This window comes from Rhododendron vialii, chromosome 1a, assembly GCF_030253575.1.
Source record: "Rhododendron vialii isolate Sample 1 chromosome 1a, ASM3025357v1".
NCBI lineage: Eukaryota > Viridiplantae > Streptophyta > Magnoliopsida > Ericales > Ericaceae > Rhododendron > Rhododendron vialii.
Window position 1 is genome coordinate 8568614 of NC_080557.1, and position 14713 is coordinate 8583326.

Below are 14713 nucleotides of genomic sequence, written 5' to 3' on the forward strand. Positions count from 1 at the left end.
ACAGCTTAAGCTTTTGGAACAACTGACAACTTAACATAGTATCACTGCTCAGGTTGCAAAAGGTCTTGGGTTCAAGTCTCTCTATTTCCATTTGGTCCCAATTTGCATTATGTTTCTCTACTTTACATTCTATCGGACTGTATGAATGTTTACATATCCACGTGCAAGACGGGGTTGCACGTGAGAGAGGGTGCTAGAAAGCTTGATATATATATATATATATATATACACACACACACACACACACAAGCGAATGCTCGTGCGTGAAGGCACGGTTCGAACATTCAGTACACGCAAATTAAAACTGAACAACAAATTTAACCAACTAAGACGCATAGAACAAACTCAAACGCATAAATCTTGATCAAATCAAAAAAACACCATCCAAAACACCGATGAAAATAAAAAATGATATACATTAATGAAAATGCGTGCCTCGAGGAGACATCTAAAACGAGAGTATGAAACATGTCAAGACTAAAAATCTTCAAGCATATTGATCCTTTTGAGCTTCAAGGCTTCTCGATCACAATCCTGAAAAAGAATGATATATCAACAGAAGCCCAGTTAGTATACTAAGTCATTTATTTAAGGGATGATATATGATAACAGATGAAAATTAAATTATAATATTTTACAACTCATTGTACCTGGTATGATAAAGCAAACTACAGCAGAACTTTAGGGTAAATAATATTGTTAGTGAAATCTATTTCTTCTTCGGGGAGAAGGACATTTACACGGTCAAAAGACGTGCACCTTAATAATGCCACATATAGTTGCCCATAACTAAATACAGGTGTGCGCAAATCGACTTCAAAGAATTTGACAGATTGTTCTTGTGATTTGTTAATAGTCATAGCATATGCCGAGCGAATTGGAAATTGACGCTTTGTCATATGAAAAGGAAAATCTGAAGATGACGGTGATAAAGATATTCTTGGTATGAAGGCCAATTTGCCTACGGTACCGATGTTCGCTTTCATAGTCGATTGGTGGGCCAGCTTCTCTATTTTGCTCTTCAATTGGTACTTGAGCATCCACATGCATCTCTACTCTTTCAGCCCCAGGAATCATATTAATATCATTCTCACGTTTTATCATGTAAACGGGACAAACTAAACTCGGTTGGTACATATCATTATTACGCTCAATGCATACCATTTTTTTCTTTATCTACTTTGTGAGCACTCTCATGCAGGTGGCTTATTCCTTCATCTATACATATAAACAAAAGAAAGTCTGTATTATTAGTATATTAAAAAGCACAGTTTAAACTACGGTCAACTTTCGAAATTTAGTATTTGTAATTAAAAGTCTTACCAATTGGTGGTCAATTTCCATGTTTTGATCTTCAATAGATGCATGAGCATCCTCATGCGTCTCGACTACGCTCACTGGTAGCATTTCATTGTCACGATTTATCATGTAAATAGGACACAAAAAACTCAACTGCAATTCAATATTACTACAAATGCATACCATTTATTTCTTCATCTTCTTTGTGATCACTCTCATGTCAACAAACGCTTCCTTCATATTATATAGATAAACAAAACAAAGCGCAGTTTAAAAGTCTTACCATTTGGTGGTTTGTATGTTTTGCTCTTCAACTGGGTCAATTTGCATATTAATTTCATTCGCATTATTCATCCTGCAAACGGGACACCAAAAAAACAAAGATGGGTAGCTACGTTAGTAAAAAAAAGATTGACGTAGCTGTGTTCCTCCTTCTATGTTATTTAAAAAAAAAGATTCAAACCTTTTTCTCTTCTTTCTACGTGTGAAGACGTCCCATAAGTAGGAACACATTATTGCATAAGGAAATAATTTGAAATGATTTTTCTTGTGTTGCTTTCCTTATGTCACTACCAAAATGTAAGTGTAGTGTAGAATCGTCTTGGAAAATTTAGTGTAGAAATTCATTACTGAAAATAATAGTATTCAATTAAGCTTTCAAAAATCAACACCAATCTATCCCATTACCCAATCAAGCTTTTAAAAATTATTACCAAAAATCGGAATTAAAAATCATTACCCAAAAAAATCGGCAGTCAAAGAGAAGCAAGATTGAACTCTATCATTATAGATTTGTCATTATAATCAAGCCAATCAAGCTTAAAAAATAATTTCCAAAAACTAAAAAAATCACTCTCAACTGTCAGATGAAATCAATCTGAGTCAATCTAGAGTATCTACCAATGGAAACTTCCGGATTATTAGTCAGATTGATTCATTAAAATTTGAAATTTGAAATTAGATACAATACTTGCTTTGAATTTCTCCAACTAAATAGAAACAAAGGAGAATACTTAATTCATTGGCAGGAAAATAAAATTTTATTTGAAACCCTTTTTTTATCCATGCCGTCAAAATATTTCAATTATTTACCTTGTCAAAGCACAACCACCAAACCTTCAAGTTGACTGGTAAACTACCAAATGTGGGGGATTGTTGGAATTTTTCAGAATTCGATTAATGGAAATTAGGGCATTCAAAGGGCCTCTTGAGACAACTGAAAGGCCCCGTCTGGTACATCGAATCAGGACAATGCTATTAAGTATGTGGCTGAGATTAATTGGGAGAATTCTTTCCGGCGGTTTTCTTTTCACTCATTTTGGGGCAACTAGAGGTCACCGTTTGGTTGTATATGCAAAACCCGTATCTATGCTCCATACAGAATTCAGATTCCCTACAGACAAATATTTTGAGTGTTGTTCTTTGTTTGGGAGAGAGACAGACATAATTTCAGTTCACCAAGGAGGTTTTCGATGGTGGTCCGATTATCATGGCCTTGCCGTTCTATTCTGGGAAACCGACACCGGTGCTACCTTCAACATCGTTGGTAAGGCGGTGAATCTATTTTAAGAAGACAGTTCATACAAACCCACGGTATACTTATTAATTCCTTTCAGTTCGGTATAATCTGTAATTTCAGTTTGTATATCAGGGACATGTTCTCTGGAATTCGCCGATGAAATTAATTTTTTCTTTTTTAACATTAACATTATGGCGTCCTAACGCCACCTTTTATTCTCCCTTGTTCACACGTTGAAGAAAACAAGGCAGTTCAAGTTTCTTATTAGTCAGTTCCAAAAAAAAAAAGTAGTAGTTTTATTACTCCAATTGGTAATGGGTCGGTTGGGTGGGTAATTGGGAAGGACAGTCGGAATGTCAAAAAACAAAAGGCCAAAACAGAAAGTGTAGAGCACAACATGGGAAATGATTTGTGGTCGAGAAGTCAGTTTTCCTTTTCTGCACATATCTTTCGAATACTAATCATGTTGTAAAATACATTTTGCACATATCATCCAAACACTCTGTCAGATTCAAAATACATTCTGACCATAATTCAAAAGGCCAAAAAACTAAAAAAAACCAAGCACCCCCGAAATAGCTTTTTAGTAGGCTTCCAAGCACCCCCGAAATAGCTACCCCGCTTTTAAACCTACGAAAGTACACAAAAATACTATTAAAGTAAGGTTATCAGCAAGTAGCAAATTCAGCATTTACATTCCAATCCCCACATGGCTATGGCAGTGTCAAAGCTATTGTTCCTTTCCGTACAAGTTGTTTTTCTGTTGTCCTTGCATTCTTGCTCTCCTCTAGTAGCCAACTTTGTGCAAGGCGGGAACGAGACCGACCGTCTAGCCTTGCTTGCATTCAAGGCTGCAATAACCAGTGATCCCTTCGGAGCTTTGAACTCATGGAATGAATCCATCCACTTTTGTCACTGGGTTGGCGTGACATGTGGCCGCCGACACCATAGGGCCATCGTGTTGAGGCTTGAACATCAGGAGCTCACAGGGTCTGTCTGCCCTCATGTCGGAAACTTGACCTTTCTCAAGGAACTATGGCTGCGGAACAATAGCTTGAGTCGTGAAATTCCACCAGAACTGGGACGCTTGCGAAGACTAAAAATATTGGCTTTAGCCAATAACTCAATTACTGGTGAAATTCCATCCAGTATATCTGGTTGCTCTAACCTTGTTGCCCTTGAACTCTCTGGCAATAAGCTGGCTGGGAAAATTCCTTCAGAGCTCGGTTCTTTCATTAAGCTCAAGAGATTGTACATTGAAAGAAACAACATAACAGGAGGTCTGCCTTCTACTCTTGGGAATCTATCATCTCTTACATATCTTTTTGCTCATTTGAATGGTATTACTGGAAATATACCAGATACTCTCGGTGGGTGTAAGAAATTGGAAATTCTCAGTTTAGGGGTGAACAAGTTGGTCGGTACCTTTCCTTTCTCGATCTATAATCTCTCTTCTATTGGAGAACTCAATTTACCGTTTAACCAAATCGAAGGCAGCCTTCCCTCAGACATAGGAATCACTCTTCCAAATCTTCAGCGCCTAGTTCTTGCTGAAAACTTGTTCACTGGTTATATTCCTATTTCAGTATCCAATGCCACCAAACTAAATGGCCTTTACTTGGGAGGAAATAGCTTTAAAGGAAAAGTCCCTCTTTTCGAAAAGCTGCGTGATCTTGAGAGGATAGAATTAGAAGAAAATCATCTAGGAACAGGGGAAGTGGATGACCTGAGCTTTCTAAACTCATTGACAAATGCTACCAAGTTGCACGATCTGACTATGGGCGACAATAACTTTGGAGGAGTGTTGCCTGAATCAATTAGCAACTTTTCCACACATCTTAGTAGACTAGGTTTGTATAATAACAAAATTGGCGGGACCATGCCAGCCGGGATAGGGAATCTTATCAATTTGCAGGCTTTTTCCATGTTCAATAACCGTTTAAGCGGCAACATTCCTGCAGATATTGGGAAGCTTCAAATGCTACTGATATTGGATCTCGGTGGTAACAATTTCTATGGGGAGATCCCATCATCTCTTGCGAATTTAACTTCTTTAAATCAACTTGGTTTGTATCAAAATAAGCTCCAAAGCAGCATCCCTTCAAGTCTGGGGAAATGTCAATTATTGCAGCTACTATATCTTGAACAAAATAACCTTAGTGGTATCATACCCAAAGAAGTTATCAGCATCTCATCGTTGTTGGAACTTGATATATCTTACAACAACTTGGCTGGTAACCTTCCAGTAGAAGTAGGAAATTTAAAAAACCTAGAAGAATTTGATGCTACTGAGAACACACTGTCCGATATAATTCCAAGCACTCTCGGTAGCTGTGTCACACTAAGATTACTGAACCTTGGAGGCAACAAATTCTGGGGAAACCTTCCGGCAACCTTAGCTAATTTGAGAGGTGTGGAAGAATTAAATCTCTCTCACAACAATTTCTCAGGACGAATACCAGAGTACTTGGATGGCTTCATCTTTTTAAACATATTAGACCTGTCATTCAATGATTTTGAGGGTGCAGTACTGGAAAGAGGTGTATTTAAGAATGCAACCGCCATTTCTGTTGAAGGAAACAACAAGCTTTGTGGGGGCATAGCTGAATTGCAACTGCGCAGTTGCAACTCTAAAAGGTTTAGAAGGAAAGGATTCACTCTAACTGGGAAATTAATACTCTCGGTATCATTTGGGCTTCTTGGACTACTTGTGATGCTGGGTGTTCTTTATCTTTGTTGGTCTAGGAAGACCAAAAAAGTACCCCCATTCCAAATTTTTGGAAATTCATTTCCGCAATTGTCCTACCAAAGTTTGCTTAGAGCTACTGATGGGTTCTCCCTTTCCAACTTAATTGGAATGGGTAGTTTTGGTTCTGTTTATAAAGGAATTCTTGATCAAAGTGGAAAAGTTGTTGCAGTGAAGGTTCTAAACCTTCAATTCCGTGGTGCCTCAAAGAGTTTCATAGCCGAGTGTAAAGCCATGAAGAGAATCAAACATCGAAATCTCGTAGGAATTCTTACAGCATGTTCGAGTATCGACTATCAAGGTAATGATTTCAAAGCCCTTGTTTATGAGTTCATGGTCAATGGGAGCCTACACGAGTGGTTGCATCCAAATGGGAATGGAGAGGGCGTACCCGAGGAGCTAAGGAGTTTAAACTTGCTGCAGAGGCTTCATATTGCAATTGATGTTGCTTCTGCTCTTGATTATCTTCACCATCATTGCTGGGAACCAATAGTTCACTGTGATTTGAAGCCGAGCAATGTTCTTTTGGACAATGAAATGACTGCGCGTGTAGCTGATTTTGGTTTAGCAAGATTCCTTCTCAAAGTCACCAATGCGTCTTTTGCAAATCAATCAAGTTCCATTGGCATGATAGGATCTGTTGGTTATGCTCCTCCAGGTAAATATACATCTTAAGACTTTTCATTTTTCCTTTGCAAAACCACTGCCAACACTCTTTAGGGCTGATAGACATCGGGTTTTAATCTAGTTTGTCAATCACTTTAATAAAGCTGGTTGTTTTTCCTTTGTTTTTCTCCTTACGATATCATTTGGCTCTCAGCTGAGAATCAATGGAAGTACCAATGGTCATTGCTTGTTATCAAGTTGGTAAATTGTCAATATGCTAAATATAAAGTATGCTATTCCCACTAGAATTAGGAAAGTAGATAGTTTTCAATGTCTTTATAGTGTAAATCAATCCGTTGAAGAAAAGTGGTGAACCGTAGCTTGACTTGTTATGAACATTTCGATTCAACGTATATTGCTAAGAATTCCATAAGATGGAGTTCTAGCTACCCTTTCGAGTTATATAACCACAAGAAGCTAATGTTGTTACGAGTCTTATGACACATCTATTGACATAACTTTCAACTGTTGTCCACACAAGGCACATTACTATGCTCTGATACATTTATGACCAAACATCGTCATAAGTTTATTTACTAACTAACGTACTGTAGAGTATGGCATGGGAAATGAGGTTTCAACGTCCGGAGACGTGTATAGCTATGGCATCCTTTTGTTGGAGATGGTCCTTGGGAAGAGACCGACTGATAGCATGTTTACCGGTAGTCTGACTCTCCACAACTTTGCTAAGACAGCCCTGCCTGAACTTGTGGAGAGCATTTTCGACCAAACATTGATTCCACAAGATCAAATGGGGGAGGCAAGCACAAGTATTAGCAGCATTCGGAATCATAGCTCTCTGAGCAGTCACAAAATGCAAGAGTGCTTGATTTCACTACTTCAAGTTGGAATCGCCTGTTCACAAGAACAAGCAACAGATCGGCCGGACATCGACGAGGTTCTCACTGGTTTGCATAAGACAAAGAACATTCTTCTTGGAACTTAAGTAAGTGGAGGTAAAAGATCTAGAATTGCAGTGTGATCACGAGTATGTAGGGCCACACTTTCTCACCCACTTAAGAAAAACCGTACGTTTTGCTATGATAACAGCAGATTTCTTCACTAGTACATCTGGCTAACATTGATTTTCTCTATAGATGCTTAAGTACGTAAGGGTTAACACAACTATTCTACATGACCTAGGTGGTCACTATTTATGATATTTGAAAAAAAAGAAGAAGGTGCTACAGAAGGAGACGAATTATATTCAAGACAGTTGGCATTTGCGGTTATAAATGAAAGGAATGGTTTATCAGGCATTCATTCAACTTTTTTTTCGTTCGTTCCTTTTCCTTGAATCATGAGTCTCTTATTTGATGAAGTACCAAGGAAACTAACTTCAGATGTTCTATAGCTTCTTAACTATGTGTCCGGTTAACGGTTTTTTGCTTTTGATCATATTACATCCACCATTTGTGTGATCTAATCATTACTATTTTCTTGTCCTAGGTTTCTCAGGTGTAATCAGTATTTAAGATGCTTCTCGGCGCAACAGCTATGTGATGCTTCATATTGCTTCTGCTTTTTGCTGGGGACCTTATCGCAGTATATAGTACGCTGTAATTTCCCGTTCTGCTTCTTATACGTTTTTAGTTTGTCTAAGTTTGCAACTTTCCAGAATAAATGTACCTTAATAAGGCTATGGCTAGCTGTGAAGGTCCATTCTCAACTCTTATAAGTTCTGTTGTTTGAGTACAATATGGATTGCACGGTTTGCTCATACCATTCAGCATATGTTATGCTACTGTAAATAGTGTTATCTTAATGTGCTATTGCATGTAGTCTTTCCGTTAGGTGGTTTATGGAACAGAGGGAAAGGATACTGAGCAAGCTGTGATATGGCGAATGGTAGGTCAAACAGATTATAGAAGGGAGGAAAAGAATTGCAGCAAACCCCAAAAACTATGCCAAAGATCGAGGCCTACATTACTTACTTGAGTACTTTTATACGTCGCATTCAGCAATATGTCCTTCAGGATCAAGAAATACACTCAGAATCTGGGATTCTCATCTGTTTCAGATTGGGTTTTTCGAAAACAGTCAGCTGTTTTTTTCCTCCTACTTTTTGATGATTTTGGTGTTCAGCTGTGTTTAGATCATAGCTTTGAGGAAGGATTTATCAAGGTAAACAAAAATATTGGAGAAATTCGGAATCAATAACCCAAGAAGTTTACAACCAAACACAGCGTTAGTGAAGCATTTTTCAGCTTCTACACATTAACTTGATAATTGGGAAGCAGTGCGACTGCTTGCCAGAAACCTAGCGTGACTCACAGGTTACGCCTATAGAAAGTGTTGTTTTTGATAAAGTAAAACAGGAAGTGTAGCGTAGCACAGATGAGGCAGCTTATGTACCAAAGAAACATGGGATAACAATGTAGGAGAGGAAAGCTAGCTGATGGTGGTTGGCATCTAGTATAGCAGATGAGGCAGCTTATATAGAAAAGATTTGTTAAGTTTTTCAGCATTCTCATTCCACATGCATATATTACTACGTATCTTTTACTTATTCACAGAATTTAGAGTTCACATTTTCCTGCTTCATTTTTCTTTTCGACAAAGGTAGAATATTTGTGGAAAGTGCAAATGCGGTTTGACATGCTATCTTATTCAATTCATATGACCGGAACCCAAAACAAGTGCCAATGTTCTATCCTTAAAATCAAGCAATTGACTTGAGGTGGTGAAAATTGAGCAAGGATCCCTGTCAAGTTTTACGGTTTGCTGTTGTATCTGCACTTCCATCCTTCAACATTTTGTGTTAGAGAAAATAGTTGATATACTTCTATGCGACTGCAAATGTTAGTATCGCTTTGGATACACCGAAGTGGACCAGTTTCTGAGTGGCCTACGTGAATTCATTAGGAAAATGCAAATAAATCCCAGATTTACACAGCACGCAAATGCTCAAGCACAAGGTTTGCTGTATCGAAAAGTCGTCGGTCCCATAGAAGTAGTATTTGTATGTGTTACTTCAATTTTGACATATGTTCAATTGTTGGAATTTGGTTTGCAGTAGCATTTTTAACACAAGTTAAATTAGGTGCTGATTTGCTAATTCAGTATTTTTACTTGCCTGTAGTGGAGAATCTCATCAGCATTTTTGCAGATTTTAAGATCACAACGCATGATTTCAAAGGCAGAGTGTGAATTGTATAAAGGAGAGTATGAAAATCACTTCCCAAAAACAATAGAAGTGACAAAAAGAGTACCAAAAAACTCTTGGTTAATTGCCACACAGAGCGGACACAAAAAAAATTGCCATCTAGAAAACCAACGGGGATTAGCTCAATTGGCCAACAACATCTCATTAGGAGGTCAAGAGTTCAAAATTGGACGATATCTACAATTTCTCCATTTGGCTTTCTCTTCTCTCCATTTCCCATTCATTAGCCCCATTTCTCCCAGTGCCACCAATGTGGTTCCGAACAAGATCAAGCATTTTGTTTGGAGGTGCAGCCAAGGGATCTTACCAATTAAGGAGAACTTATCCAGGAGGAGGCTGACCTTGGACCTGTTGTGTCCAGTGTGTAGTGCTGATTGCGAAACATTCCAACATTTGTTTCTTGAATGCCGCTTCGCCCAGATTATGATGCAGTTGTCTCCATTGAGGTATGTGCCATTGCCAAACTTCAATGGGCAAGCATCTATATATTCTAGCACGGTTCGATATGGTTATTGATAGATGGAAGGATACGGAAGAGGAGGAACACAAATTAACTCTTTTGAATGGGCAAGCATCTATTCTCAGTTGATGGCTGAGGTTTTGCGGAACGAAGCAGCTTGCCCATTGGAGATAGAGGTAATTGTGCTTCCCAAACAACGAATTGAACACACCCTCTTTTGAGATTGGACAATCATGTAAAATGCTCAAATTAAGATAGAAGAAAAGCCATGGTCATTGACCTATGAAATATCAATGCCAATTTCATACCAAATGGACTATATGTCAGAAGATGACATTAGATTTTTGGACAACTAACTTGGCTGCAAAGAATTACTCATGGTCGCGAAGAATTACTCTTGGCCGCATAGAATTGCTCTTGGCTGCGAAAAATTACGCGTGGTTGTGTAGAATTACTCTTGGCCACAGAGAATTACGCTTGGCTGCGAAGAATTACTCTATTTTTTTTGCCAACATGGTAGGAATTTTATTACAACTCGGAGAAATAATGAATACATCAAAGAAGATGGTTATCCTTCCGAAGAAAAGAAAATAACCAATCATGAGGCTTAGCTTCCCAAGTTTTTACGCCAGAGCCGCGCAAACCAAATTTTGCCAAAGAATTGCTACTCCATTAGCCGATCATCGCCAAAAAAAATCTCACAATCCCTTATCTGATCCAAGAGCCGTTTAACATCCTCCACAATAACCTCTATTTCTATTGGGCATATCTCCTCCCCACGGATAATTTTTACCACCTGTTGTGAATCCCCAGTTATCGGGCCCACTCCTAAAAACAACGCAAAATCAAGAGCAGCCCGCCACGCGAACGCCTCCGCTCACAGAGCACTATCCACTGAATCCAAATGCAGAGAGCGAGCAGCCACAAAGTTTCCCCCGCAATCACGCGCGCACCACCATAAACCCCCCCCCACCCAGCAGCGTTGCCTTTGTTCGGATCATTCACCCACGCCCCATCCACATTGATCTTGAACCTTCCAACTGCAGGCCGTTGCCAACGCTGCTCTACTTCAATTCGATTTGTCCTCGGTTGCTTCGGCCCAGATTCATTCATTTGAAGAATTACTCTTGGCCACGGAGAATTACACGCAATTCTTTTAGCCGCGAAGAATTACTCTTGACTGCAAATAATTACTCTTGGAGGCGTAGAATTACTCTTGGCTGCACAATTCTATTTTCAGTACCCATTGTATCATGTGGCACTCCCGTTTTGCATCTCTAGTAGTGAGTGTGGTTAGAGGTGTTTTAGCACACAAATTTTCTGACACAACTAACAATACTCATTTTGGTGTTTCTAGTGGATCACCTAAATGTGTTGTTTAACTCTAACAAATAATACTCGCTCAGATAACCGCGGCAACACAGTTAAATAGAGAGGGAGAAGAGATATCTATCTATACTACTTCTTTTAAAAGCGCGAATGTGTTTCCTACTTTTTACTTTCCAAAAATGCCCCAATGAGTTCCTATGAACCACAACTCTATCCCACGCCTACCCACCCCTCCTGAACCGGCACACAGTCCCATCTATCTACGCTTCTTAAAAAAGGGGAAACTGTCCAGCCCACGCTTCCTCAAGGAAACGACACCTCCAAAGAACATAGTGGCACAGCGACCACACAACCGTCGCAAATCAAACTGCAACAGAACTCTAGGTGGCTCTCTCTCTCTCTGCGGCAAAGGGTAAACGGTTGGTTCTTCTTCAACTTTACCGTTAGTTTATTTTTTGATCTGCAGTCTCCCATTAGATTATGATTTACGTTTTCGACTTCTTTCTGATGAGGGTAACATATCCCTCATGCAAACCATGTGATTTGCCTACCACGTGTTTGATACATTGTTCCAATGACAATAACAAAATTGAACATCACATACCCACACATGAAAGAGTTAATTGAATCTGGCTACAGTGTGTACATGTTCCTTAGGTTCGCTGAGTCATTGTTCTCTTCACTTCATATTTCACACAACTACTTTTGAATGCTCTTATCTTTGAACAGTTACTCTTTGTCGGTTTGACACATCCATTATCTTGTGGGAAATGGAACAAAGATAAAGGTTTGGAGTCTTTGGACCTGTTGAGTTTAATTTCATTTTGTTTCCAACGGTAAATATGTTTTGCATTGTGTCTGTTCCAATGGCATCAGATCCATTAACCTTCATGTTCGTGTCCGTTCCATACAGTAATTGCTTCCATACGTATGGTCACTTTCTTACCTATAATTAACAGGCTCTGCCTTCCCTTTTGCTCACAACCGAATACCACATCTCGAATTTTTGACAGCCCCCTCCGAACACCCCAAACGACGTATCTTTTCTCCATCTCTCGAACGCTTCAACGGTCGTCAACTACAAACACCCCGTCTTCCTCTGACCCTCCCTCCATCTACTTCTCCGACCTTCATTTCGATTCCGTCTTCCTCTGAGTCTGCCTCCACATTCCCCTCTGAGTCTCTGACCTTCAATCCGTTTGTGGACTGTTACTCCGTATCCTCGCGACCTTCAATGAAGTCGAGTCCGGTGCCCGTTATAGCCATCTTGATGTCTAGACTGCCAAGTTTTTTGCTTCCAACAATATTTCCATAGTAAGTTTAATTTTTCCCACCCTCTATTCCCCATCTTCATCGACTGGAAACATTTACATCAACTATAGATATCTCTGCTTTCAACATCAAATTGATATCCTGTAAAAAAAAACTGAATTGTTCATTTTATGCACACCAATTGTTTAATGGAATCACTCAACATTCCAGGGTGTTGGATTATGGTTTTCTTTTCCCTTGGTGCGAAGTGACCACAAATTAGACAGTTTTAGTTACTTGTGGTCTTTTGGTTTTGGGTTAGTGCCGAGCAAGCCGGACTCCGTTGCCCCAAATTCATAAAAGTACCATGTATTCATGATTTTGTTGGGCCGAGTATCAAGTATTCATATTAGTTTTACCTTGTAATTGACTGAACCTACCATGCTTTCCCCCCACCATTCATGTCTTCAGATTGGATTTTTGTTTCATGATAAGTGAGTAGCCAACGTTGGGTAACGCATGCCGCTATTTAAATCTGGTGGTAGATTGGTTGAGAATATACGTAATTCGCTGGGGTGTGTAATGAATTGTGCACACAGAGATCGATCAGAGCATCGTACAAGGAACGACAAGTAGTAAGAACTTGAGTTTACCATCCAACAGTAAAGATCATCCATTTATGGACGGACAGTTGTACATAAGAAACATATACTACACTACTATCTCCGAGCCTGCTGGGTTATTTCTCAAACTACTTCCGACCCTTCAATCAATTTTGTTCTTGTGCCTCATGCTCGGCGATTGTCTATGTTCTTAGTTTTCTAGGATAGGATGATATCTATTGTTGTTTCCCTTCATTTTCATGCTTTCCTGGAACTGATTAGTTGGTGTTCTATCGCACTATGTTGATTCTATGGGCCAAGCTTCTAACTTAGACGTGAGCAAGTAAAGCCAATTATAATTGTATTCCTTCCATCAATGTCTTTCCATAATCTGATTCCTTCCTTTCACTTCATTGAATTTGTTTGCACCAACTTTCAAACCAGGCATTGGAAATTTATTCTTCGTTCAAGGGGCCTAAAAAAAAGATCTAAAGAAGGTAAAAATTTGGCAAGACGACAAAAATCTTTCTAGAAGCCCGGAAACCTGGGATATTCACTTTTGATATTTAATGGTCTACAACTTGTGAATTCAATTAATGCTCCTACTATTACTTCAGTTATCTTTACTTTTTTGAGTTATGTACAGATAAAACCATGACCCGTTAACAAATGTATAGGAGGGATCAGTACGCTCGATTGATTGCTCAAGAAAAAAGAAAATACATTCAAAATGTCTTCCATAAAAAAAGATTGAAAACCACCAGCGTAGGCTGTAAAGGTTTATAGATGGTGATGGACAATGTCCAGAGCTTGGTAAATATTTATGAAACCAAACCGAGCCTTATGTCCCAATCAATTGGGGTCGGCTATATGAATTTAAAGGGAGATTTAGTAGAAGGTCCACTGTAAGAATTTCTTAAAGCCTCGGGTCCACACTGTAATTTTATAACATAAACAGTCCATACTGTAATTTTATAACATAACATAGTCAAAAATACCCCCGTTTTTACTCCGTAGAAAAGACGTTCCCAAAACCTATACGCTACTGTTACCTTCCCAAACCGATCGATCGGAGAAGACGGGAATCCTTCGACTACGGACATCGGAGAAGCTCAACGGAGAAGACAAGACTACTCTAACTTCTCTATATCTGCCATTCTCTCTCTATTGTTCTTCAGAAATCGTGCTTCTTGAGAAATAGAGACAAGACGTATCAGGTAACAATTACTTTACCTTTTGGCGGATTTGAAGCTGAAAAATTCATCAGAAATCGAGTTTGTTAAGAAATCGAGTTTCGTACAAAACATTTACATTACCTTTTGGCGGATTTGAGTCCCTTGCTTAGGGTTTTACTCAGCAACTGCTATTGTCAATAATGTAAGGGACAGAAGGCGATCAAGGAAGACGATCGAGGACGACGATCGACAAGACGATCAAGGAAAACAATCGAAATATATTTTCTGACCGCTAGTGGATTGCGATCCTGTCTTTGGAAGACCGCTGGTGGATTGCAAGCACAATGCCCCGGTTTAAAAGTACGTATTTCAAAACATATTTTCTGTAATTTTACCAAGTTGCATTGTTGTTCTTTGAGTGCTTGTCATTCGCCAATTAGATTTGTGCAATGTCGTCATTTTCTGTAATTTTAGCAAATTGCATAATTCTTTGAGTATGT

At 39.0% G+C, this 14713-nt stretch overlaps 1 protein-coding gene across 4 annotated transcripts in view; it reads left to right on the forward strand.

The window, feature by feature from the left end:
* Positions 1–3486: 3486 nt before the first annotated feature.
* The window catches only part of LOC131316120 (probable LRR receptor-like serine/threonine-protein kinase At3g47570), a 35866-nt gene continuing 24639 nt past the window's right edge, over positions 3487–14713 (forward strand). The window contains exons 1-3 of one of the 4 annotated variants that reach the window (XM_058345412.1): positions 3489–6222; positions 6785–7186; positions 7680–8191. In XM_058345412.1, coding sequence (XP_058201395.1) covers positions 3528–6222; positions 6785–7176 — 3087 coding nt within the window. In that variant the 5' untranslated portion in view covers positions 3489–3527 and the 3' untranslated portion in view covers positions 7177–7186; positions 7680–8191. Of the gene's footprint in view, positions 6223–6784; positions 7223–7679; positions 8192–14713 lie in introns of those variants that run through there. The other 3 variants (XM_058345402.1, XM_058345406.1, XM_058345417.1) reach the window with 3 other exon arrangements.